At 51.0% G+C, this 22,761-nt stretch overlaps 1 protein-coding gene across 2 annotated transcripts in view; it reads left to right on the forward strand.

Moving 5' to 3' along the window:
- Positions 1 to 10: 10 nt before the first annotated feature.
- Positions 11 to 22,761, forward strand: part of LOC133492432 (disco-interacting protein 2 homolog C-like) — a 28,952-nt gene continuing 6,201 nt past the window's right edge. Inside the window, exons 1-34 of one of the 2 annotated variants that reach the window (XM_061804586.1) lie at positions 11 to 285; positions 402 to 626; positions 1,606 to 2,047; positions 8,763 to 8,834; positions 9,342 to 9,446; positions 9,563 to 9,688; positions 9,730 to 10,020; positions 10,251 to 10,373; positions 10,514 to 10,660; positions 11,743 to 11,862; positions 12,437 to 12,634; positions 12,730 to 12,821; positions 12,921 to 13,031; positions 13,812 to 13,935; positions 14,211 to 14,320; positions 14,535 to 14,637; positions 14,735 to 14,799; positions 14,951 to 15,044; positions 15,147 to 15,266; positions 16,480 to 16,594; positions 16,776 to 16,915; positions 16,996 to 17,132; positions 17,211 to 17,419; positions 17,754 to 17,868; positions 18,761 to 18,962; positions 19,052 to 19,152; positions 19,236 to 19,316; positions 19,888 to 20,011; positions 20,104 to 20,225; positions 20,305 to 20,416; positions 20,496 to 20,605; positions 20,741 to 20,871; positions 22,027 to 22,195; positions 22,262 to 22,432. In XM_061804586.1, the coding sequence (XP_061660570.1) occupies positions 1,969 to 2,047; positions 8,763 to 8,834; positions 9,342 to 9,446; positions 9,563 to 9,688; positions 9,730 to 10,020; positions 10,251 to 10,373; positions 10,514 to 10,660; positions 11,743 to 11,862; positions 12,437 to 12,634; positions 12,730 to 12,821; positions 12,921 to 13,031; positions 13,812 to 13,935; positions 14,211 to 14,320; positions 14,535 to 14,637; positions 14,735 to 14,799; positions 14,951 to 15,044; positions 15,147 to 15,266; positions 16,480 to 16,594; positions 16,776 to 16,915; positions 16,996 to 17,132; positions 17,211 to 17,419; positions 17,754 to 17,868; positions 18,761 to 18,962; positions 19,052 to 19,152; positions 19,236 to 19,316; positions 19,888 to 20,011; positions 20,104 to 20,225; positions 20,305 to 20,416; positions 20,496 to 20,605; positions 20,741 to 20,871; positions 22,027 to 22,195; positions 22,262 to 22,432 (4,119 nt within the window). In that variant the 5' untranslated portion in view covers positions 11 to 285; positions 402 to 626; positions 1,606 to 1,968. Of the gene's footprint in view, positions 627 to 1,605; positions 2,048 to 8,762; positions 8,835 to 9,341; positions 9,447 to 9,562; positions 9,689 to 9,729; positions 10,021 to 10,250; positions 10,374 to 10,513; positions 10,661 to 11,742; positions 11,863 to 12,436; positions 12,635 to 12,729; positions 12,822 to 12,920; positions 13,032 to 13,811; positions 13,936 to 14,210; positions 14,321 to 14,534; positions 14,638 to 14,734; positions 14,800 to 14,950; positions 15,045 to 15,146; positions 15,267 to 16,479; positions 16,595 to 16,775; positions 16,916 to 16,995; positions 17,133 to 17,210; positions 17,420 to 17,753; positions 17,869 to 18,760; positions 18,963 to 19,051; positions 19,153 to 19,235; positions 19,317 to 19,887; positions 20,012 to 20,103; positions 20,226 to 20,304; positions 20,417 to 20,495; positions 20,606 to 20,740; positions 20,872 to 22,026; positions 22,196 to 22,261; positions 22,433 to 22,761 lie in introns of both variants that reach the window. The other variant, XM_061804587.1, reaches the window with a different exon arrangement.

The raw sequence follows: 22,761 nt of genomic DNA on the forward strand, positions 1-22,761 counted from the left end.
TGTAATATGTGTCACTTGTCCATGCTCAATCCGAGCTCAGGGTCATGTTTTTTTTTTTTTTTTTTTACTTTACCCGTATTATTATATGTACGTGTTTATTTTATTGACTGTATAATGTGGGTCACAACAGGATAGCTGCAGTGAAGCGCAATGTCCAGTAGGTGGCGGCTGAGTTCCATCACAAGAGAATTGAGAATGAGGACGTTGAGATTGATGTAAACAACAACCATCTGTCGTGAAAAACATGAGGAATAATACGCTTACATTACACTCAAAGGAGATGAGGTATTATGAATTTAAAAAAAAAACGGTGTCATCATGTCAAAATACACCAAGGATCAAGAACTGTAGAAACATGTTGATAGAATATTTCCTGCCGTGCTGACATTGGCTCATTTTAGGGTCAGATTTGTCTCGTGCAGCGCACCAACCCCCATAACGCAGCACTTTCATCAGTTTGACAACCCAGCGGGCCGCACCTCGTTTTGTCGTCTGCTTGCGTCGATTGGCGGAAGGAGATCGTGGGAAACAAGCGAGCGCCCAAGACAGTGACAGCATTTTTGTCTCACGTGGACACGTCATCAAACAACCGTTCCAAACGGCCAACAATTTCACAGAGCCATCAAGTAAGTGTCATTCAAAAGAGCCGAACAGTTATTTTAAAACAAAGTTTCCAGTACAAATTTGGTGGAGGGTGGGCCTGTCATCAGCAAGCCACTGAAGTAAACTTGTCAATCAACTGCCAAGTAGAATTACATCACAGCCCCACAAGTGACATCAAGGATCAAACACCTGCTTGGGAAATGTCTACTTTTACTCGTCTATGTTCACTTTTAGTTTCTTTTGCCTGTACGTGATATTTTTCATGTCGGTGCGGGGAGTAAAATGGCATTTTCTTTGCTTCAAATCTTACCCAGGCCTCCTTTGTATGTCAATATAAATCTGGTGTGTATTTCATGCGAATACAGTCTGGACACTCGGTTTTGTGGACATCAAAATAATTTGGCAAATGTCATATCAAACAGATGCGTGAAAAGGAAGACTGCACTGTGCCTCGTGTTTTGCGTGCACATGATGTGTGTTTAGATGCATGTTTCACATTCAAAGTCGGCTTTGAATTTGTCACGTGAACGATACATAAAAATATGGGATTGAACAAAAATTTGGCTTGGCCATCGGACTCTGCAATGTCAACGCAGTTTGAAGTCCTCTTTATGCTCACGGGGTCATCATGTGACCTCTGCTTTGCCCCTGGCAGCACCTCTTGGTACCGTGGTACTGAAAAGTGCGGCGTGGGCTGTGCAAGGATCGCTCAATTCGATGTTCAAACCCCCATCATGTTGCTTGAAATCCACTACATTCGATAAATACAATTTAGTTGCAAGTACAATAAGTTTGCATTTGATGATGTTTGTTTTTACACATTTACTTGATGCAGTTGTACAGTTTTTGTTTTGTGTTCCTGTAAGAACTGTGTAAAATTTAAAAAAAAAAAAATGCATCTAGGAATGAGACCTCTCCCACGTTTTTTTTTTCTGCACGCAAAGCGTGACGGAGACGCCACATATTGAGTATAACCCTCACTCGTGTCGTTGCCCGCCGCAGCGCCCCCCGCCGGCGACGACCGGATCCGCAGCCGCTCCCTCCTCCTCCGTGTCACGTGACCCCACTGGCAAGCAAAGCAAAGCGGCAGCGAAGCTCGGCGAGCCTCCCCCGTCCTCAGCCTCATCCCCATCCCCTGCCGCGACGAGCACGACCAGCCCCGGCGCCGGAGACTGCAACCGCCGCGAGCCGCCACTTGCGCCATCCGAGGTCGGCGGACGCCATGGCGGACCCCCGCTAAGAGGCGAGACTCGGGAGCCCCCTTTCTTTGTTCTCCTCGCGGTGCGCCTTTTCGCTGAAGGGAGAAGCGGCGGCGAAGAGGGAGGAGGAGGCTGAAGGCGTTTTTCGCCGCTCTACGAGGCGGAAATGGCGGACCGCGAGGCGTCGCCGATACCGTTGGAGATCCGAGCCCGCCTGGCGGAGCTGGAGCTGGAGCTGTCAGAGGGTAAGACCACCCCGCCAACCCCACCCTCATGCAAACCCCCGGTGCTCTGTTCTCTCATCGCCATCCACAGCGACACTAACGGAATTTAATTGTTAGCCCCCCTCGTCCTCTTGCTCCCGCCCCTCCGCTCCTCCCATCCAGATGTTTGCGAGCCAGGCGCCGTCAGCGCGCCTCGGCCGGCTGCAGCCGACGGCGAGCCTCGCTCCGCATTGGCTCTTTTGTCTGGTCCTCTCGGGCGTGAGGACGGCGTACCTCCCGCTCCGCACGACCCCGCACGCCCTCCCGCTTTGACCTTGAGATGTCGAGGCTACCTGTGCATGTGCGTGCACGCGTTGGCGCGGGAGCGCGCGCGTCCACGGCATTGCGATGCAGCAGCTCGGCGCCTGCCGTCTTTTTTGGCCTTCTGACGTCCGACATTTGAGGCCTGCTCTGAGGAGGAGGATGCTCGGGGGACGTTTTTCACCCCCCCCCCCTCCCCATCCCCTCTCCTCCAACCCATCCCCCTGACTCCCCCTTTTCCCGCCACACATGCATGTGAAGCTCAGTCACAGCTGTTCGAACACATAGCAAGCTTCTCACTTTGGACCATTTATATAATGGAAGCGGCATCTTTTATTCATACGGGTTCGCACAGCCAAGAAACACGCTGGAGATGATCCGCTTCCAGCGTGCACATCTCAAGTGTGTGAAGCAGTTTTAAAAAAAGCAGTTCCCAATCCTCTTGGATCCACTTTGCATTTACTTTCAATCTACTGATCATGCTGTTGCGCCCAAATCACAAATGAGTAATAATCATCGGCCCGATACTGAGTCCGTTCGACTTTTATTTGACGATAAGTTGTTTGAACTCTGGCAAGGGCCCTCAGCAAGCTTTTTGGCCACGCGGTCCCCTCCGGTGGTCTGTTCGACTTTGCTTTTAGTTTTGTTAACAAAATGTTTCCATATTTCCCTCTGTGCCCGTTTTTCCTTGACAATTCGAATTTCGGTTTGGGGACAAATGCGCCGCCCACGCCGTGTTCATTCAATTAATATTCAGCTTATATGCGGTCAGATCAGGGGCGTCAAACTCATTTTTCTCGCGGGCCACGTTGTAGTCCTGGTTTCCCTCAGAGGGCCGTAAAAATATTGAATCGTCTCATCATATTTACGTCATCAATTTATGAACTAGTTTTGGTATTGGAAATCAGGGGTAATGGTTTTTTTTTTTCCCCCCAACTATTTATGTTTGGTAACACAAAAATGCTTGTGATATGTCAACTTTCCCATTTATGATACACGCCAATTTGAAATTTTGGTCCCGATTTTACAAGAATCTCAGAAATTGACGCTGTAGATTTGGCTTTGCGGGCCACATAAAATCATGCGGCGGGCCGGATGTGGCCCCCGGGCCTTGAGTATGACACCTATGGGTTAGATCAGGGGTGTCAAACTCATTTTTTTTTTTTTTGTGGCGGCCCACATTGTAGTTTATGGTTTCCCTCTGAGGGCCGTTTTGGCTGTGAAAGCATCAAAATCTTTTGCCTCGGCAGGCATCATATTTACACGTGAAATTCATGAAATTGTTTTGGAATCTGAAGTCAAGGGTAATGTTTTTTTTTCTACTATTGTTGATGTTTGCTAGCACACAAAAATGCTTGCAATATCTCAACGTTATCATTTATCGTGACAATTTGAAATTTTGGCACAGATTTCACCAAAAATCACGTGAGCCGATCACATGATTTGCCTCCACGGGCCACATGAAATCACATGGCTGGCCCGATCTGGCCCCCGGGCCTTGAGTTTGACACCTGTGGGTTAGATGAAGCTTCTATCTCTCTGAAGTGCAAATCTTGTATCCACACCAAGTTTGAAACCAGTTCGTATTTAATTTTGTTTACGTCCGGTTAGAATTCACTTCACGTTCAGTTATGATCCATTTTGCATCTATTTTTCATCACATCCGTGCACAAATCTCACGTCCTCCTGCGCGCGCACACACGCGTCGACGAGGGGGATCGTGTGTCCAAATGTTGAATGAATCCGATTTGATGCGTTCTGACCTGGACCGTTATTGTCAAGCTCAGCGCGCATCGCCGCTCACACACGCCTGATGCTCCGACGGCGCCTTTTGTTGGTCCGCATGCGTGCATTCGGATATTGGAATCGTCAAATGCAATCAAATAGTTTGTGATTTCGTGAATGTGAGATGCTTCTGATTTGATGGTTTTCATTTTTAACAAGCAAGAGTGGCTGATGGTGTAGGGCAGGGGTGTCAAACTCATTTTTCTCGCCGGGCAAAATTGTAGTTCTGGTTTCCCTCAGAAGCAAAAATATTGAATCGTCTCATCATATTTATGTCATCAATTTGTGAACCAGTTTTGGAATCAGCAATCAAGGGTAATGTTTTTTTTCCCCCCCAACTATTCATGTTTGGTAACACAAAAATGCACGTAATATCTCAACATTACCATTTATGATACATGACAATTTGAAATTTTTGTCCCAGTTTTTACAAGAATTACGGAAATTGACGCTGTAGATTTGGCTTTGCGGGCCACATAAAATCACGTGGCGGGCCTGATCTGGCCCCCGGGCCTTGAGTTTGACACCTGTGGTGTAGTGGTACAAACGCCCGGCTTTGGTGCGGGGAGGCGTGGGATCGATTCCCGCTCGGTGATGGTGTCGATATCTGCCCTGCGATTGACCGGTGACCAGTTTAGGGTGTAGTCCACCTTTTGCCCGAAACTGGCTGGGTTACGCTCCGGCTCTGCTGTGACCCATGTGAGCATAAGCAACTTGGATAATGGATGGATTTTTAACAAGCATGTGGAGAATCTCCTGTTTGGTTCGGGGGTTCTGGTTTGCCATAAGTGTCTGGGGGCAGAAGGTTCTAGTCAATGGAGACACGTTTGGTCCAATCGGGTCTTATTTTGAAACCATCCAGGAAGTGAGGCTTTGAGGCGCACCAAGACTTCCCGCCCGGTGCTGCTTGTGGCGTTTACTCGCCGGTCTTTGCGATTCTCGGACTGCTTTGGAAATACAAAATGTTGAAGTGAGTTGAGGTGCTTCATTTCGTCAAAAGTAGTGCTTTGCTGCCATTTTGCGGCATCCATTGCCACTTTAGCTTATTTGTAGCAGGGAACTCTGCATATCCTTAAATAGTGATGATCTCGTATTAATTTCGGCACAAATGTAGCAACTCGGTGCAAAACGTGGACCTGTTTTAGTTGTTTTTCTGTTCTATGAATAGCAACAAGTGCATTTCCTCCCAAATAATAGGAGCGCATTTCATTCTCGTGACTGTCGATAGCTGTCGCCGACGTAAAGATGAACATTATCTGTGGTAAATAAATACTCGTTATTGTACTTATTAAGTCAAATTGGATAATTTCCCGCCGCACAGCGGTCGGCGTAATTGGCGCACCTCCGCGGCGCGTTTTGATTGCCGAAGCGTGTTTGTCGAACAAAAGTGCGCGGCCGCGCTTTTCGCGCGTGAGTCGATGATGCCGACTGAGCGTGTTCTTGTGCGTTTTTGAGAGACGGCGGGGCCTTTTGTCGCCGCGCGAGTCGCCGTCTTTGTCAGCTCGGTTATCGATAATCGATGAAACGCTCAGTCGGTCGTGCGCTTGACATAGAGTGATGAACGTGAGCGGACGCCACGGAAAGGTTGCAGCATATTTTTTTGGGAGGAGGACTTCTGCGCATCTTTCGGATGCGACACTGCGAATGATCCTCAGAATTTCCGATAAATGTGAGCAGAAGTCAGTCTGGATGGTCTGACGGTTTACTTTTCACCACCTCCCGATTGTTTGTGGCCTTCAATGAGAGGACCGTCTTTGCATTTTCTACGAATTATTAGTCACCTGAGCTGCTCCTAACAGGGTTCGGGTTCTGGTTCGCAACAGCAACAGACTTCGGTGAAGCTAACGTGAATGTTTTTGGAGAAAACGCCGCGCAGGTGGGTCGAGATCTATACCCGGAACCTCAGGCGTGTGAGGCAGTTGTCCTTACCGCTCTCCCAGCATCTGGAGATGACATATTTTGCATTTTTGAACAAAGTGAACCGGAAAAGAGAGATGAGATCTTGGCCCAAGTGGAGGAGTTCAAGTATCTTGGGGTCTTGTTCACGAGTGAGGGAAGAACGGATCGGTGCAGGATCTGCAGTGATGCGGACTTTGTGTTGGTCCATTGTGGTAAAAAGGGAGCTAAACCGAAAGGCAAAGCTACGATCTACGTTCCTACCCTCACCTATGGGCATGAGCTGTGGGTCGTGACCGAAAGAACAAGATCCCGGATACAAGCGGCCGAACTGAGTTTCTTCCGCAGGGTGTCCGGGCTCTCCCTTAGAGAAGGGTTGAGAAGCTCGGTCATCAGGCAGGGGCTCAGTGTCGAGCCGCTGGTCCTCCGCATCGAGAGGAGCCAGATGAGGCGGCTGGGGCACCTGATCCGGACGCCTCCATGGTGAGGGGTTCCCGAGAGACCCCGAGGACGACCCAGGACACGTCGGAGAGACTGTCTCTCGGCTGGCTTGGGAACGCCTCGGGATCCCTCCGGAAGAGGTGGAAGAAGTGGCTTGGGAAAGGGAAGTCTGGGTATCCCTGGTGAAGCTACTTCCCCCGGAGAAGCGGTAGATAATGGATGGATGGATGCATGGAATGATGTGAACCACGAGGTGCTGAAGCACCCCTAAAATTTGAGAGATTCTAAAAAAATGGTTTGAAACTCTTATTTTGCTTTAAAAGTGGAAAATCACAGTATTTGGTTGGAAGCAGTCTTTTTGCATTTGGAAGATACGGCGACATGCTACATGCGTGGCCCACGCGCGCCGTACTTTATTTTCATCCCCTCGAGTGGCGTCGTGCTATTTTTACACCTCTTGACGTCTTGACCCACTGAATCACCGCCGAGACCCACTTTGTTTTTCTGCTGACGCTCGTCTCGGCTCCGTGCAAGCGACCGACTCGCGCGGGGGGCTAATCAGCTAGCGGACGCTCCGTGGACCACGCGAGGTCCCAGTGCGTGACGCATGCTTTTAATGTGCATGTGTGTGTATATCGCGTTACCATGGAGGCTGCGTGTGCGAGCGAGATCTGATGAGGAAAAAGGAGATCAAATAAAACAGGATGTCGAAGCAGACGTTGGCGAGAAACAAAGGGAAACAAGATGGAGATTGGAGAGGCTGGAGCGTCCATCCTTTGTTTTACGTTTGGTCGAGGTGCGAAAAAACAAAGGACAAAAAAAAAAAACAACAACACTGATTCATTTTCAGGCAGCGCGGTGCCCAAGTGGTTGCATCACATTTGCAAGGTTGGGAGTTTGCGCGAGTTTACAGAAAACGGCGTTGAAGGCGTTTGATGCTCGTTTGTCTGTCTGTCTGTGCCTTGTTATCGACTGGTTCAGTTTCAGATATTATATGACTATGGATTGCTCTCTTTGAGATGCAATGTTGACAAAAAAGCTGCTGTTTGGGTTTCCTGAAAAGTGTATTTCACCCCCCCCCCCCCCCATTGTCCAACCGGGATAGGCTCTCCGGCCAGCTTCCCCGCGTCCCTAACGAGGACAAAAGCGCGTACAAGAGGGGGGGGGGGTGGATGGATGATTCATCTGTTCTGGAAGAAAAACTCCTCCGCCATCGATCGTCTCTCAGCCCCCCGCCTGCCAGACCGCAATGAGAGCGCGCCGAAGGCTGAGCGCGAGCACGGCCGCGGACGCACGCACGCACGCACGCGCCCGCCGGCTAACAGGTATCATTAGCCCACTTCTCAGATCCGATGCTCCACGTCCAACATGGCCGTCCGGGCCGAGGCCTTCTCCGTGAGAAGCGTTGCCTGGCAACTCCCTCCCTGTTCCGCTGCGGCGTCGGTGGAAGATGGCTTCTCCCCGTGGACTCGCTCGCAATACGCGAGTGTGTGTGTGCGTGTGAGCGAGTTGAGTGCAGAAAAAAAACAACAAAACAATCTGATCAAAGGAAGACGGGCGCACACGTGCACATCGCGGCCAGATGTCGGTGGCCGTGTTGTCGTCGCTCTCACGTTTGCACAATCTCCGCTCGCGTAGGACGTCGAGCGCAACGCGATTGGTTCTCTGCAGTCCCCCTCATCTTGCTCGCCCTCATTTTCTTCCTTCCCTTCCTCATTTCCTCACACGTCCTTTTCTTTGTCCCCCAACCTCCACCACTTCTCCTCTTCCTGCATTTCCTCTTCTTCTCCCCCCCCCCCTCTTCCACCTCAACTTCCTCTCCTTCCTCCCCCTTTGCGTGGTTATTAGCGGTACCGCCGAGGTTTTGTGTTGTCGTGTTGAGCGTGCCGATCAATAATTAGTCAAGCGGTGCGTTTAATGGAGCACGAGCGGAGGAATTATCTGTATTAGGGCCGCTCGTCACACCCCGGGGCCGGCTGAGTGACGGGGAGACGCATTGGCGGGGGGGGGGGGGGGGCGAATTGCGACAATACGTCTCGGGTTTCTTTCCCTCCGTTTGGATCATGGTACCGAACAGACTCTGAAAAGTGAACAGTTACGCATACGACACTACTATATTTGTATGTTGATCACCGGGAAGCATTTTTTTTTTTTTTAAAGTGGTGCTCGGTTTAAGATGTTTGACGGCCGCTGTTTTCCGCTCATCCGTCTACCGCACATCCATTCGTCGTCACCATCACGTTTTGATTTGTCACCTTTGACCCCGGCGCGCGTGTCACTGATTGGCCGAGGCGCTCTGTGTGTGTGTTTGCAGGCGACATCACTCAGAAGGGTTATGAGAAGAAGAGGTCCAAGCTGATCAGAGCGTTTGTTCCGCACGCTGGAGGTAATTTAGCCACCTCTGAACTCCGTCCTCACACAGCCAGTAAAGTTAGGGGGGAATGCGGGGGGGGGTAAAAGTACCCCCCCCCCCCAATCGATTCGCAAAACCCGACAAAATACCTCCCTTAGCCGTTGATCCGGCGCCGTTAGCTGACGTCGGCTAGCGCTCTTCGGAGCTCAGCTTGGGCCTGCTCTCCTGCACGTGCACGCCCACGTGCACCGTTGGTTCCGCCACCGACGCAAACAGCCAATCACCTTTCGTTTTGACCGATCACATGTTTCCTTTTATTGACGACCTATTTCATTCGACGTTTTACCGATCATGCATTTCTTTTGAGATTTTATTTATCACCCGATTCATTTGATCAATGCAGAAAAATGATATTTTTCTGATAAATCATCTTCATGTGTTCCTTTTCCTGCGTTGTGCTTTTCTGCTGTTGTCAAAATTTGTGTTTGTTTGTGTGTGTTTATGCGTGTGTGTGTTTTGCATGCACGCCGCTCTCTGCAGGGATGGAAGGTCCTATGTCACACCGGGTCCCACTGGGCCCGCCCTCCGCCGCCCGCTTCCACCGCCGGCGAACATCGGGCACGAGAGACGAGCGATACCGTTCAGGTAAAGAAACTCACCTACCTGCATCCACATAGACACCTCCGAATCCAGATGCTCAAAAAGCTCGGAAGCGCTCGAGCTCGGGATTGCGTTGACGTCACGCGACTTCCTCGTCTCAGACGTCCACACGGAGGCGGTCCAAGCCGTGCTGGCACGCCACGTGGAGCGGAAGGTGGCGGTGCCCATGCCGTCCAAACGGCGCTCCCTGGTGGTGCAGACCTCCATGGACGCGTACACGCCGCCAGGTGAGCGCACGCCGCCGCGAGACATGACTGACCCTCACTAGGCCTGTCGCCCCTGTGCTCAGACTCCTCGTCGGGCTCGGAGGAGGAGGCGGGCCCCTGCGACGACATGTCGGGCATGGAGCACTGGATGGGCCGCCCGTCCCAGCTGGGCCCCGCCCACCTGGGCTCCACCTCCTCCTCCTCCTCGTCCACGCAGAGCGGCGGCAGCGGCAACGCCGGGCGGCTGGCCGACTCGCTGGCGCACGCGCACATCTCGCACCTGGCGCACCTGGCGCACACGCACATGGGACCGGCGCATCTGCAGCAGAGCCACCTGGTGCCCTCGCACCACGGTTAGACAAACCTCATCATCTGCTGCTAGCTTCATGCTCACGTATAATGTGAAACCTCATAGAGAGGCTGATGAAAATTAGCATAGACTGTAATGATAAACCTTTAAGCAACTGACACTTGACCCCATATTTTCTCAATGACAATGACAATTATTATTTGTGGTAAAATAAGTTTAATTGGATAGTTACGTAAAAACATTTGAGTTTGTCTGTCGGCGTCGGCGCGACAGGCATCGGCCACCTGTCTCTGAAGAGGAAAGGAGCGCTAAGCGTCGCTGAGAACGGAGGATCTCTGCGGCGGTCCTGTGAGTTCGGCTCGGACATGCTGTGGCCGCCGCCGCTGGAGTCTGACGGTACGCAATCGCCGCGCCCTCAGGGAAATTTCACACCTACAGAAACCACCTGAAAAAAGTCCTGACACATAAACGCCAAGAAAGCTTCTCGTCCTCTATTGGTGACTCACGAACGTCGCTTTCTCCTTCCTGCCCTGCAGAAAACCACTCGGGCCCGCCGGACGTGACGGGCTACTCGTCAGACTCGCCGCACTCCCACACGGAGCGCCATCCCATGTCCAACATGGGCACCATCGCCCGCAACACGCAAAAGTACGGCAACGCGGAGCGCATGGAGACCAGCGACGGTAAGACGGGGCGAAAATCAGAGACGCCTAAAGCGTTGGCCTCACAGTTCTGAGGTCCCGGGTTCGATCCCAGACCCGTCCTCCCCGTGCCTGTGGGGGTTTCCTCCCACATCCCAAAAAACACACAACATTAATTGGACACTCTAAATTGCCCCAAGGTGTGATTGTGAGTGCGGCTGTTTGTCTCCATGTGCCCTGCGATTGGCTGGCGACCAGTTCAGGGTGTGCCCCGGCCTCCTGCCAGTTCACAGCTGGGATAGGCTCCAGCAGCTCCCCGCGACCCTTGTGAGGATAAGCAGCAAATAAAATGGATGGATGGATAAAGAAGCGTAAAGATGCCCCATTTCACTTTGTTTTTTTTTTCCTGTTCTCTACTCAAGTAGGGCATGAGTACTTTTGTCACCAATAATGATTGAAAATTCGTGATTAATTTTTACTTCACTGACTTACGCACCCTTCAGTTTGTGTAAACTTTTTTTAAAAACTTGCACATGGGTTGAATCAGTCCTACTTTTCCGAAAGCTTTTTTAGCATAAACCCCGCCTCCCGCCCGTTGGCAGCCGGGACAGGCTCCGGCGCTCCCCGCGACCCTCGTGAGGATAAGCGGCAAAAAGAAAATGGATGGATAATCGGGGGGAGCATGACTTGCGTGCCAGAACTGGACGAGTGTCATATTTGGAACGTTTGGACCTCGCTGTCTGTTCACTTTATGGAAGGACTGTTAAGAATAAACCGAACAAGAGAAATAAACAATAAAAACACCAACTATTAATTATTAATCTAAACTACAAGCAAAGTATATAGGCAGGAAATATTGTCCAAATATGCCAGCATTCCACCAAGTTATCCGATTAACCGTTCCATCATTTTCACGTCCTTTTCCACGAATTCCAGTGACACATTCCCAGACACACGCACACTGGCCTTGTTTGGTGCCTTGCTCAAGAGCTCCCCTGACAACATCCTCTCTGCGCTAACCCTCCAAATCCCCGGCCTCCGTATTAAGTCCTTAAGTCCACCGGTGACGTGAGGTCAGCGGCGTGACGGGTGACTTCGCCTCGCATCTTTGTTTTTTTTGGCAGGCGTTCCAGTCAGCAGTCGCGTGTCGGCCAAGATCCAGCAGCTTGTCAACACGCTCAAGCAACCTCGCCGGCCGCCGCTACGAGAGTTCTTCGTCGATGACTTTGATGAACTTCTAGAAGGTTAGAAGTCCTCCTGTCGCAGTACAAATTCCGGGATCACAACATTGGTGACAAGGACTACAGCGACAACAATGATCAGAATAATCTATACAGCATTCAAGGGACCCAAGAACACTTGATCATGATAATAATAATAATAATGAAAAAATAATAAGTAAAATTAGTCATCTATATTTAAATGTGTGTTTAGAAGCACAGATTTTAGTACAGTTTTAGTAAGATTAGGTTGAAATCTCCATTTAGTTAAAGGTAGTGCTTTGCTACCCTCTTGTGGCATCTTGGTGCCAAGCAACTATGTTAAAGTGAGTTGAGGAACTTCATCGAGATTGCTGCCATCTTGTGGCATTTATTTAAGCCCCTGCCCTCATGTCAGCATACTTCCTTGACACCAGGATATAACAGTGCCAAAGCATTGGGCATGAATTTCCAAATAGGTGAGTTTTTGCCACCCCAAAAATATGATTTTTCAAATGCAAAAAAAAAAAAAAAAAAGAGAAACACTGCTTGTGGGTAAAAGGGGAAAAAAAGAAGAAGAGTGGGTTGAAATAGTGCCAATCTGTTCCCTGGCATCCAGTCCAACAACCGGACCCCAATCAGCCTCGCCCCGAGGGCGCTGAGATGATGCCGGTGCGGGGGGACGCCCTGGGGGTGGTCACCAACTGGCCGCCGTCGCTGGAAGCCGCCCTCCAACGCTGGGGCACCATCTCCCCGAAAGCCCCCTGCCTCACCAGCCTGGACACGGCGGGGAAGCCCCTCTACGTCCTCACCTACGGTAGGCGGGCGGGCGCGCGGCGGGCACGCGGCGTAGCCCCGCTGCGCCAGCGCGCCCGCTGAAACCCTCCCCGTTGTCCGTGTGCGCGTTTGCAGGGAAGCTGTGGTCGCGCAGCATCAAGCTGGCCTACAACATCCTCCACAAGCTGGGCAGCAAGCAGGAGCCCATGGTGCGGCCCGGGGACAGGGTAAGTACCACGCGCGTCATTTCTCCGGTCGCACAGCGACGCTACGAATCGCAATTAGAGGTCTTCTCACGTGACGTTCTGCCATCCTCTCAACTGCAGGTGGCGCTGGTGTTCCCCAACAATGACCCCGTGGCCTTCGTGGTGGCGTTCTACGGCTGCCTGCTGGCGGAGGTGGTCCCGGTTCCCATCGAGGTGCCCCTCAGCCGCAAGGTAAACCTTTTGGATGATGACTTTAAACCAGTCTTTGCCAACCTGATATTGCGCCAAGTCGCTCGACCTAAAAATATCTCAGCACACCACCAAAACAAAACCAAATTCCCAAATGATTTTGATTTTGGACTCTGGTGGCAGTGTAGCGCACTTTTACCATCCCTCCCCCTATCCACATAAAGCGCCGCAGGCCGAAAAGCCTCTTTGAAAGCCCCTCCCACTGCGGGCCCTGCGTTTCCGTGGTGACGTGGCGCCGACAGCCGCTTCCCGCCCGCGTGCAGTCGCACGTGCGCCACAGATGGACAAACAGCTCGCGTTGACCCAGCTTTTTAATCAGCAAGACGGAGTCCGCGGAGCGGGAAGTTGTTCTCTTCCAGCGCGGCGAACGCACCCGTCACTCGGAAAGTGTCAGGCGGCCGTTGAGCAATTTGAGGACAAAGTCGGGTGGGCCGATTATTGATGAATTCTCGTTTATTGCTAAAAGAGGGGGGGGGGGGGTTGTTTCAAAAATTTGTATAATATCAGAAAAAATAAAGCTTATGTCAGAAGCGATTAAAAAACGTTTGAGTAATGTGACTGTCATTTGCTTTTTCTATTAGCAAAGGGGAAAAATATCGACTAAAATTGAAAAAAAAGAAGTGTAATTGTATTTAAAGGCCCGTAGCCCTTTTAAAAGAGAAGAAATCGCATCCTCAGCGCATTTGCCGCTAAAGCCTCTGTCACGGCACATTGACGGTGGCGTCTAACTCGCAACTTCACCCGCGTCCGTACCTCTCGCAGGATGCCGGCAGTCAGCAGATTGGATTCCTGCTGGGAAGCTGCGGCGTCACCGTGGCGCTGACCAGCGACGCCTGCCACAAGGGGCTCCCCAAGAGCGCCACAGGGGAGATTCCGCAGTTCAAAGGTAAGCCGGCTCCCGCTTCCGAAATTATGGAATATGTACTTCTACTTAAAGGGCCACTGTCATAAAATGCATGATTTTTTAGTATGTTATGAATGGAAAAAAACGGCAGCCGGTATGGACCCATGCGTTTTTTTTGTCACCACAAAACATGATTTTGACATGTGTGGCTTTTTGTAACTCCCGCCTGTTTATAGGGATGACGCTCGGGCTTTTAAGTCCGGAGCGCACTTTTGCCACCTTCTGGCAACGTGCTAAAAACGTTCGCGTGTGCACAGGTTGGCCCAAACTGCTGTGGTTTGTCACCGAGTCCAAGCACCTGTCCAAGCCGCCCAGGGACTGGTTCCCCCACATCAAGGACGCAAACAACGACACGGCTTACATCGAGGTAAAAAGTCACGGGAAAATATAAAGCGAACGTTCAATATCGCCGTTATCGTGAGACCGTTTACTTTTTGTTTATTAAAGTGATGTTACACAAACGTCTCGGAACAGGTGCTAAGGAAAACTTGGGGGATTAAAGTATTAAAATAGTATTTTTTTATATCACTGTTCCAACCCTGTGTGTGGTCGCTTGCATTTTATTATGTTATGATTTTAAGTATAAAACGTGCAAAGACGGCAGCGTTCTGGGCGTCACCGTGACGAGGATCGCGCTGCTCACGCACTGCCAGGCCCTCACTCAGTCCTGCTGCTACACTGAGGGTAAGACAACGTACACACTAGTACGCCACCCACAAAAAAAAAAAAAAAATGGACGCGTGCGCACGCCGACCTCCTGAGCGCGTCTCTCCTCCCGCAGCCGAGACCATCGTCAACGTTCTGGACTTCAAGAAGGACGTGGGCCTGTGGCACGGCATCCTGACGGTAATCGCGATTCATTTCAATGCATAACACGAGAAATAACAATACAAAAAAAAAACCCAAGACCAGACGCGCGGGAGCGTGCAAATCCGTCACGCGGCGCGTTCGCCGGTCTCGAACTCATCTCGTAACGCGGCGCCAACGTGTTTTGCAGAGCGTGATGAACATGATGCACGTGATCAGCGTGCCGTACTCGCTGATGAAGGTCAACCCGCTGTCGTGGATCCAGAAAGTGTGCCAGTACAAAGGTGAGGTCGGGTGACGTCCTCCCGCGTTTCTCTCGCCGACCGCCGCCAAGTGGATGAAATTCAACGTTTGTACGTTTGTGTGCGCTCCCCCAACCCCCGCAGCCAAGGTGTCCTGCGTAAAATCCAGGGACATGCATTGGGCTCTGGTGGCCCACAAGGACCAGAAAGACATCAACCTGAGCTCCCTGCGCATGCTGCTCGTGGCCGACGGATCCAACCCTTGTAAGACCGTTTCTTAAAAACTGACCCACCCCACCCGGTAATAGGACTTGTTAAAAGTGTCTCACTGCGCAGGAATAGACACGTTTCAGTCTGATTCCAATCGGCTGTTAAAAAAAAAAAAAAAAAAAAGAGACGCGGAGGTCCGTGAATAGATTCAAAGTTCTGCTCAGACTGTCACTTTTTTGTGTTATCCCATTATAATATCATAAAGACGCAGAATTTATTAGTCATCTTTTTAATTGCAGTCACTTCCCAGCCTAATTGATCTCATTATTATTGAGTCTCTGTGAACGCGACGATGAAAGTTTCAGTCGTTTGTGTGCTTACGGCACGGCTTGATAATAGATATGAATGATAGAATATTGACATTTACCACAGTGAATAAGCTCTCTGCTCGGAAAAAAATTGTGTCATTAGACCCCTTTGTACAGAAATATGTCACCAAATACATAACTCGCAGAAAGTGGAAAGCCAGGATGAACCATGATCGAAACGTTTAAAATTTCGACAAAGGTCCAACAAAGATCTGCTGTAAAGCTTTTAATGCATATTCCTAAAATTTCATACATTAATCAGCTGGTACTCAGTTCTCAGGACCCGGGTTCGATCCCGGCCCCGACTGTGCGGCGTTTGCATGTTCTCCCCGTGCCTGCGTGGGTTTTCTCTGGGTGGGCACTCCGGTTTCCTCCCACATCCCAAAAACACGCAGCATTAATTAGACACTCTAAATTGCCCCTAGGTGTGATTGTGAGTGCGGCTGTTTGTCTCGACGTGCCACCCCCCCCCCCCCCCACCCTTTGACAGCTGGAATTGGCTCCGGCACTCCACTGACCTTCATGAGGATAAGCGGCTCAGAAAATGGATAGATGGATGAATTAACTCACCTATTCGCTGTTTTTGTACCCAAAGCGGCACCTTTTTTACCACGCAATTATGTTGAAGTGAGTTGAGGTGCTTCATTTCAACAAAGGCAATGCTTTGCCACCACCTTGGTGCCAAGAAATTATGTCAGAGCCGAGGACTTTCATTGGGGGCAAAAGTAGCACTTTGGGACCAACTTGTACCAAGGAACTATGTTGAAGACGGTTGAAGAGTTTCATTTGAACAAAACTGGTGTGATTGTGACTGCGACTGTTTGCCTCTGGATGGATGGATAATCAAGCCGTGATGTTTGTCCTCTGAACACGAGCACGTTTTCCCTTCTCGCCGTCAGGGTCCATCTCGTCGTGCGACGCCTTCCTCAACGTCTTTCAGACCAAAGGCCTGCGAGCGGAGGTCATCTGTCCCTGCGCCAGCTCGCCCGAGGCTCTGACGGTCGCCATCAGGAGGTGCCTACGCATACACGAAAGTCTGCAAATGTGGGAGTTTCTTGCTAGTGTTGGACTGGGAAGTTACAATAATCATGGGAACAGAGAAGCGCGAGTTAAAAAAAAATTCTGATCATCCGGCCTTGTTCCTTACTCACGTACGTCTGTGTGCATGTTCATGTTCATGTTCATGTGTTTCCAGACCAGTGGAGGACAGCAGCCAACCTCCGGGCCGCGGCGTGCTGTCCATGCAGGGCCTCAGCTACGCGGTGGTCCGCGTGGACACGGAGGAGCGTCTGTCCGTCCTCACCGTGCAGGACGTCGGCACGGTGTCGCCGGGAGGTGCGTTTGTTTTTTTTCCCCGCCCGCCGCCCCCGCTGCGAGTTGTGTTGTGAGTCGGGTCCATGCCGGTCTCCTGCCAGGCCTGGTGTGCGTGGTGAAGCCCGAAGGCGTCCCTCAACTGTGTCAGACCGACGAGATCGGCGAGCTGTGCGTGTGCGCCATCGCCACCGGCACGTCGTACTACGGCCTCACCGGTATGACGAAAAACACGTTCGAGGTGAGAACTTTGACACTTCTCTTAACTCTGGTTTTGATGTTGCCCCAGCTCATCTGGCGGTTTCTCGCGCATCTGCAGGTGTACCCGGTGAGCGGCGGCGGGGGGCTGGTGAGCGAGTACGCCTTCGTGCGCACCGGCCTGCTGGGCTTCATCGGGCCCGGGGGCCTGGTCTTCATCACGGGCAAGATGGACGGCCTCATCATGGTCAGCGGGCGCCGGCACAACGCCGACGACGTGGTGGCCACGGCCCTGGCTGTGGAGCCGATGAAGTTCGTGTACAGGGGAAGGTGAGGAGCGCGCGAATACCGTACTTAAATCGAGTGTATATTTTCTGCCAACGTTTGACTTTTGTGTAAGCGAAGGGGAACGTTTTCATTTTAAGGCCATGCTGCCGAATCATTTAGAAGTCACATTGAGGAAGACGCAAGGCAGCTCTTGACAAGCAGCCAGAAGCTGATGAATGACATAAATCTAAAAAAGCTTTAAAAAAAAAAAATGGTGAAGCGCTGAGTGATAACATTTAATGAGATGAATTTATCTCTCGCTGACGGGCTCTTAGGTGGAGCTGAAGCACAAACGTAACCATGACGTTGAATGGTGTTTTTTTTGTTGTTGACGCAGGATAGCCGTGTTCTCCGTGACCGTCCTGAGGGACGAGAGAATCGTGGTGGTGGCCGAGCAGAGGCCGGACTCCACGGAGGAGGACAGTTTCCAGTGGATGAGCCGCGTCCTGCAGGTCGAAGGACACGCAATGCCTTTTTTCCCCCCGCAATTGATCAAACTTATGTGCAATACATTTTAATTGAATCATCATCAATGGTGTTACTTGGAGAGCCAAGTATTTGCCGAGGTAGTACCGTAATTTCCGCCCTATAAATCGCGACTTTTTTTCACACGCTTTCAACCTTGGCAGTTTATGCGGTGACGTGGCTAATTTGTGCGTTTTGTTGTTTTTTTTTTTTTCCTAACGGCCGCAAGTGGGCACTCGAGCGCAAAAGGTAAAAGTGAGACCGGTGGAATCAATGTGACGAGGAAGTGACTTTTACCGTTATGGTTATTTTTTATCCGGCCCGGTTAGCGCTGCGCTGGCGTGTTACTGCCGTCTCTCAGTGATTTTTACCAGTAAGTTTTTTTTAACCGGTCCTGTTAGCGCGGCGTAGCGTTAGCGTGGTGGCGCTAGCGTTAGCGTTAGCGCGGTGGCGATAGCATTAAACTCTCTGTGTACCGTCTTTCTTTGTAAATATCTCATGTTTCAATGTCGGCTTCAATGTGGGCGCTCTGGCCTTTTACACGGCTGCGGCGTATGTATGTACCAAATGGTATTTCCTTGAAAAATGTACTGGGTGAGGCTCGTAACCAGGTGCGCTCTGTAGGCCGGGAATTACGGTACTTGGAGTGGGAAACTTGATAACAACTGGCATAAACAAGCAATGTACTGCTCTGTATTTAACGTCAAAGTACAAGTATTCAGACTCACATTCGTTTCTATAGGCAAACTTGAGCCTCCCCTGAAGCTCTGTAGACAGAAACTTGAGAAATAAAATGGATATTATTGCTGTTATTAAAATTCTCCATTCTCATAATGGTCCGTATATGTGTCGCCTCTCCCTCGATGCTCCCCCCTCCAGGCCATCGACAGCATCCACGGCGTGGGCGTGTTCTGCTTGGCTCTGGTTCCGGCCAACACGCTGCCCAAGACCCCGCTAGGTGGCATCCACCTGTCCGAGATCAAGCAGCTGTACCTGGAAGGGGGGCTGCACCCCTGCAACGTCCTCATGTGCCCCCACACCTGCGTCACCAACCTGCCCAAACCTCGCCAGAAGCAACCAGGTGGGGACCGCCCCGACATTGAGTTTGTGCGATTGTGCCGTTAGATGTGTGTTTTTGTACGATTCAGCAATTGTGCGTCCGTGTTCCAGAGATCGGCCCCGCCTCTGTGATGGTGGGCAATCTCGTGTCCGGCAAGCGAATCGCTCAGGCCAGCGGCAGAGATCTGGGACAGACGGATGACAACGACCAGGTGAGACCAGTAAAGTCAATAAAAACATTTTTTTTTTTTTTTTAAATGTCCATTCCACTGAGAACTCGTCTCCTTTTATGTAGTTCCTCTTTCTGTCTGAAGTTTTGCAATGGCGAGCTCAGACCACTCCGGACCACGTTCTCTACACGCTGCTCAGCTCTCGGGTAAGGACGCTACTCCTTGGTGTACCCTCAAGACGATTGCAATCGTTGTACATACCTAAAATAAATAAAACATAAACATGCATAAATGTGGTGAGGGCTCGTTGTAGTGAAACCCAAATATCCAATCCAAATTGATTTCTAGAATACAATTGAAAACAACAGAGGTGTGTATTGTTAGCCTAGCGACATTATTGCCACAGTCATTTTAAATCACTTAATTTATTGTCAATTATTATGTTAATAAATGCTCTAACCAATTGCTCCACCGTGCAGCCCGAATAGCAAATATGTGAACCAAAATATTGAACTTGTAACTGAAGAAAATATGCACTAAATATTGTATATCTTAACACCGACATGTTGATCTGAACGATATGACAGTGAAAGTCCGCAAGCTTTATGCTAACAAATCATGAAAACGCCATAGATGGGCTAACAGAAATGAGTATAGATGTTGCGGGAATGGCAAAATCTTCAAACATCACTTGGAAAGCCTTCGTTAATTGCGCCACGGTATAATGGAGTTGGCTACGACTATTTTGAAAGCTGCACTTCCCTCTACCACCGACAGGGGGCAGTCTCTAGCTCGCTCACCTGCCTGCAGCTCCACAAGCGGGCGGAGCGAGTGGCCGCCCTGCTGATGGAGCGAGGCGGCCTGCGGGAAGGAGACCACGTGGCTCTGGTCTACCCGCCAGGTAGCAGTCACTCCGTTGACTTGATGATTTTTTTTTTCTTGCCAGTGGAGCAAACTGTGACACCCCCCTCCCTACCTGCGTTCGCCGCGCAGGTATCGACCTGATCGCCGCCTTCTACGGCGCCCTGTACGCCGGCTGCGTCCCCATCACGGTGCGACCGCCTCACCCGCAGAACATCTCCACCACGCTGCCCACCGTCAAGATGATCGTGGAGGTCCGACTCGGCAGACGTTTTCACCGGGACGTCACGTCTACTTCCTGGTGGCAATAGTAAAGTCACTCTCCCGGTGCAGGTCAGCCACTCGGCCTGCGTGATGACCACGGCCGTCATCTGCAAGCTGCTCCGCTCCAAAGAGGCCACGGCCACGGTGGACATCAGGAACTGGCCGCCCGTCCTCGACACCGGTAACGCACGCACTTTTTTCAAAAACGCTTATTAATTACACAAAACAGCTCAGCGCGCGTTTGCGTGTTGATGGCGCAGATGACCTGCCAAAGAAGAAGCCCCCAGCGTTGTACAAACCCACCAACCCCGACGGTTTGGCGTATTTGGACTTCAGCGTGTCCACCACCGGCATGCTGGCCGGCGTTCAGGTCAGCTCGGGCCCCCGACCGAATTCCCCTTTAGGGGTCTCCGTGGTCCCTTGGTGCAGACTTCAAACAGTCCCAGTTGGCTTCAGGTCCCATCATCTGTGCCCCCCCCTCCCCCTCCCCCCTCCTTAATCACAGATGTCCCATAATGCCGTGGGAGCGTTCTGTCGGTCGGTGAAGCTGCAGTGCGAGTTGTACCCTTCCAGAGAGGTGGCCATCTGCCTCGACCCGTACTGCGGACTCGGCTTCGTCCTCTGGTGTCTCTGCAGGTTGGCCCCCTTTTTTTTCGGTTTTTGGATGATGTCACAGTGTCAGTTTTCCCACTACTGAACTACTTCAAAATGCCGGCATAGCAATAATTTGTTTTAAATGAAGCGCGTCAGCACAGTTTGGATGATCTCCCCGCGCCTGCGTGGGTTTTTCTCCGGGCACTCCGGTTTACCTCCCGCATCCCGAAAATATTCATTGGAGACTCTAAATTGCCCCAAGGTGTGATTGTGAGTGCAGCTGTTTGTCTCTGTGTGCCGTGTGATTGGCTGGCGACCAGTTCAGGTAGTACCCCGCCTCCTGCCTGATGACAGCTGGGATTGGCTCCGGCACTCCCCTGACCTTCGTGAGGATAAGCAACTCAGAAATTGGATGGATGGAAAATAGAACACCGGAATAAATTCAAGCGTATTTTTCTTACTTACGTAATCTACAAATGGCCGCACGGTGGTTAAGATGGTAAAGCATTGGCCTCACAGTTCTGAGGTCCCGGGTTCAATCCCGGACCCACCTGTGTGGAGTTTGCATGTTCTCCCCGTGCCTTGCGTGGGTTTTCCTCCGGGCACTCCAATTTCCTTGACACATCCCAAAAGATGGAACTTTAATCGGACACTCTAAATTGCCCCAAGTTGTGATTGCGAGTGCGGGTGTTTGTCTCCATGTGCCCTGCGATTGACTGGCGACCAGTTCAGGGTGTAGCCCGCCTCCTGCCTGATGACAGCTGGGTTAGGCTCCAGCATTCCCCGAGACCATCGTGAGGATAAGCGGGAAAGAAAATGAATGGATCTCCAAATGTCGTGGCCCGCCTGTCAGTTTAAAAATCAAAAGTGTCCCTTGAGGACAAAAGCTTGCTCATCCCTGAACAAGAGAGTCCTGACCTCCACGAAGAAGACGTTTTTCTCCAAAAACTGCAGGTGCGGTTGTCGTATCAACTGGTTGAAAATGACATCTAAACTTGGCCTGCCGACAGACATAAATCAGCCTGCAAATCCCCTGCGCTAATAGACGCTCTCGTCCCCTAATGAGGACGACGCGGCAAATCTTGTAAAATATGACCGCGAGACAACCGGATCTTAACGCCTCTCCGCTTATAGAACTGATGAATGTTCCGTTTTACTGCACGGAACCACTCAAGTTGTCGATGTGTGTGTGGGCAGCGTCTACTCGGGTCACCAGTCCATCCTTATCCCGCCGGTGGAGCTGGAGTCCAACCCGGCGCTGTGGCTGCTTGCCGTCAGCCAGCTGAGGGTGCGAGACACCTTCTGCTCCTACAGCGTCATGGAGCTCTGCACCAAAGGTCTCGGCCTGCAGACGGAAACCCTCAAGGTGCGTTGCGGCGACGCTATTCCCGGCGCGGCCCGAAAGATCAAGTGACACTCGGGCGTCTTGCAGGCCCGCGGTCTGGACCTGTCCAGGGTTCGGGCCTGCGTGGTGGTGGCCGAGGAGAGGCCCAGGATGTCCCTCACGCTCTCCTTCTCCAAACTCTTCAAAGATCTCGGCCTGCACCCGCGTTCGGTCAGCACGGCGTTCGGCTGCAGGGTCAACTTGGCCATCTGCTTGCAGGTACACACGTGACGCTGTGTGTCTGTTCGTAAAGCGATCAAGACTTGTAAATACAGAAGAAGAACAAAATTTGCAAATGCAGTACAGCCTCAGTTGTCCAACGTCCCCGTTGTCGAAAAAATCGGTTTTCGAACGAAAATTGCGAGATTTTTTTTTTTTTTTTTTTTTTTTTGCTTCTGTTTTCTAGTGAAAATCGGTGCTTGTACACCCTCAGCAAAACCCAGAAATAATATATTGCGTGCGGTCAGAAAAAATCCAAAAATGACATAACGCGCACGGCGTAACCATCGCGCTTTTGTTATAGTGTATAACGTGTATAACGCAGCCTC

Source organism: Syngnathoides biaculeatus, chromosome 19 (assembly GCF_019802595.1).
Source record: "Syngnathoides biaculeatus isolate LvHL_M chromosome 19, ASM1980259v1, whole genome shotgun sequence".
Taxonomy (NCBI): domain Eukaryota; kingdom Metazoa; phylum Chordata; class Actinopteri; order Syngnathiformes; family Syngnathidae; genus Syngnathoides; species Syngnathoides biaculeatus.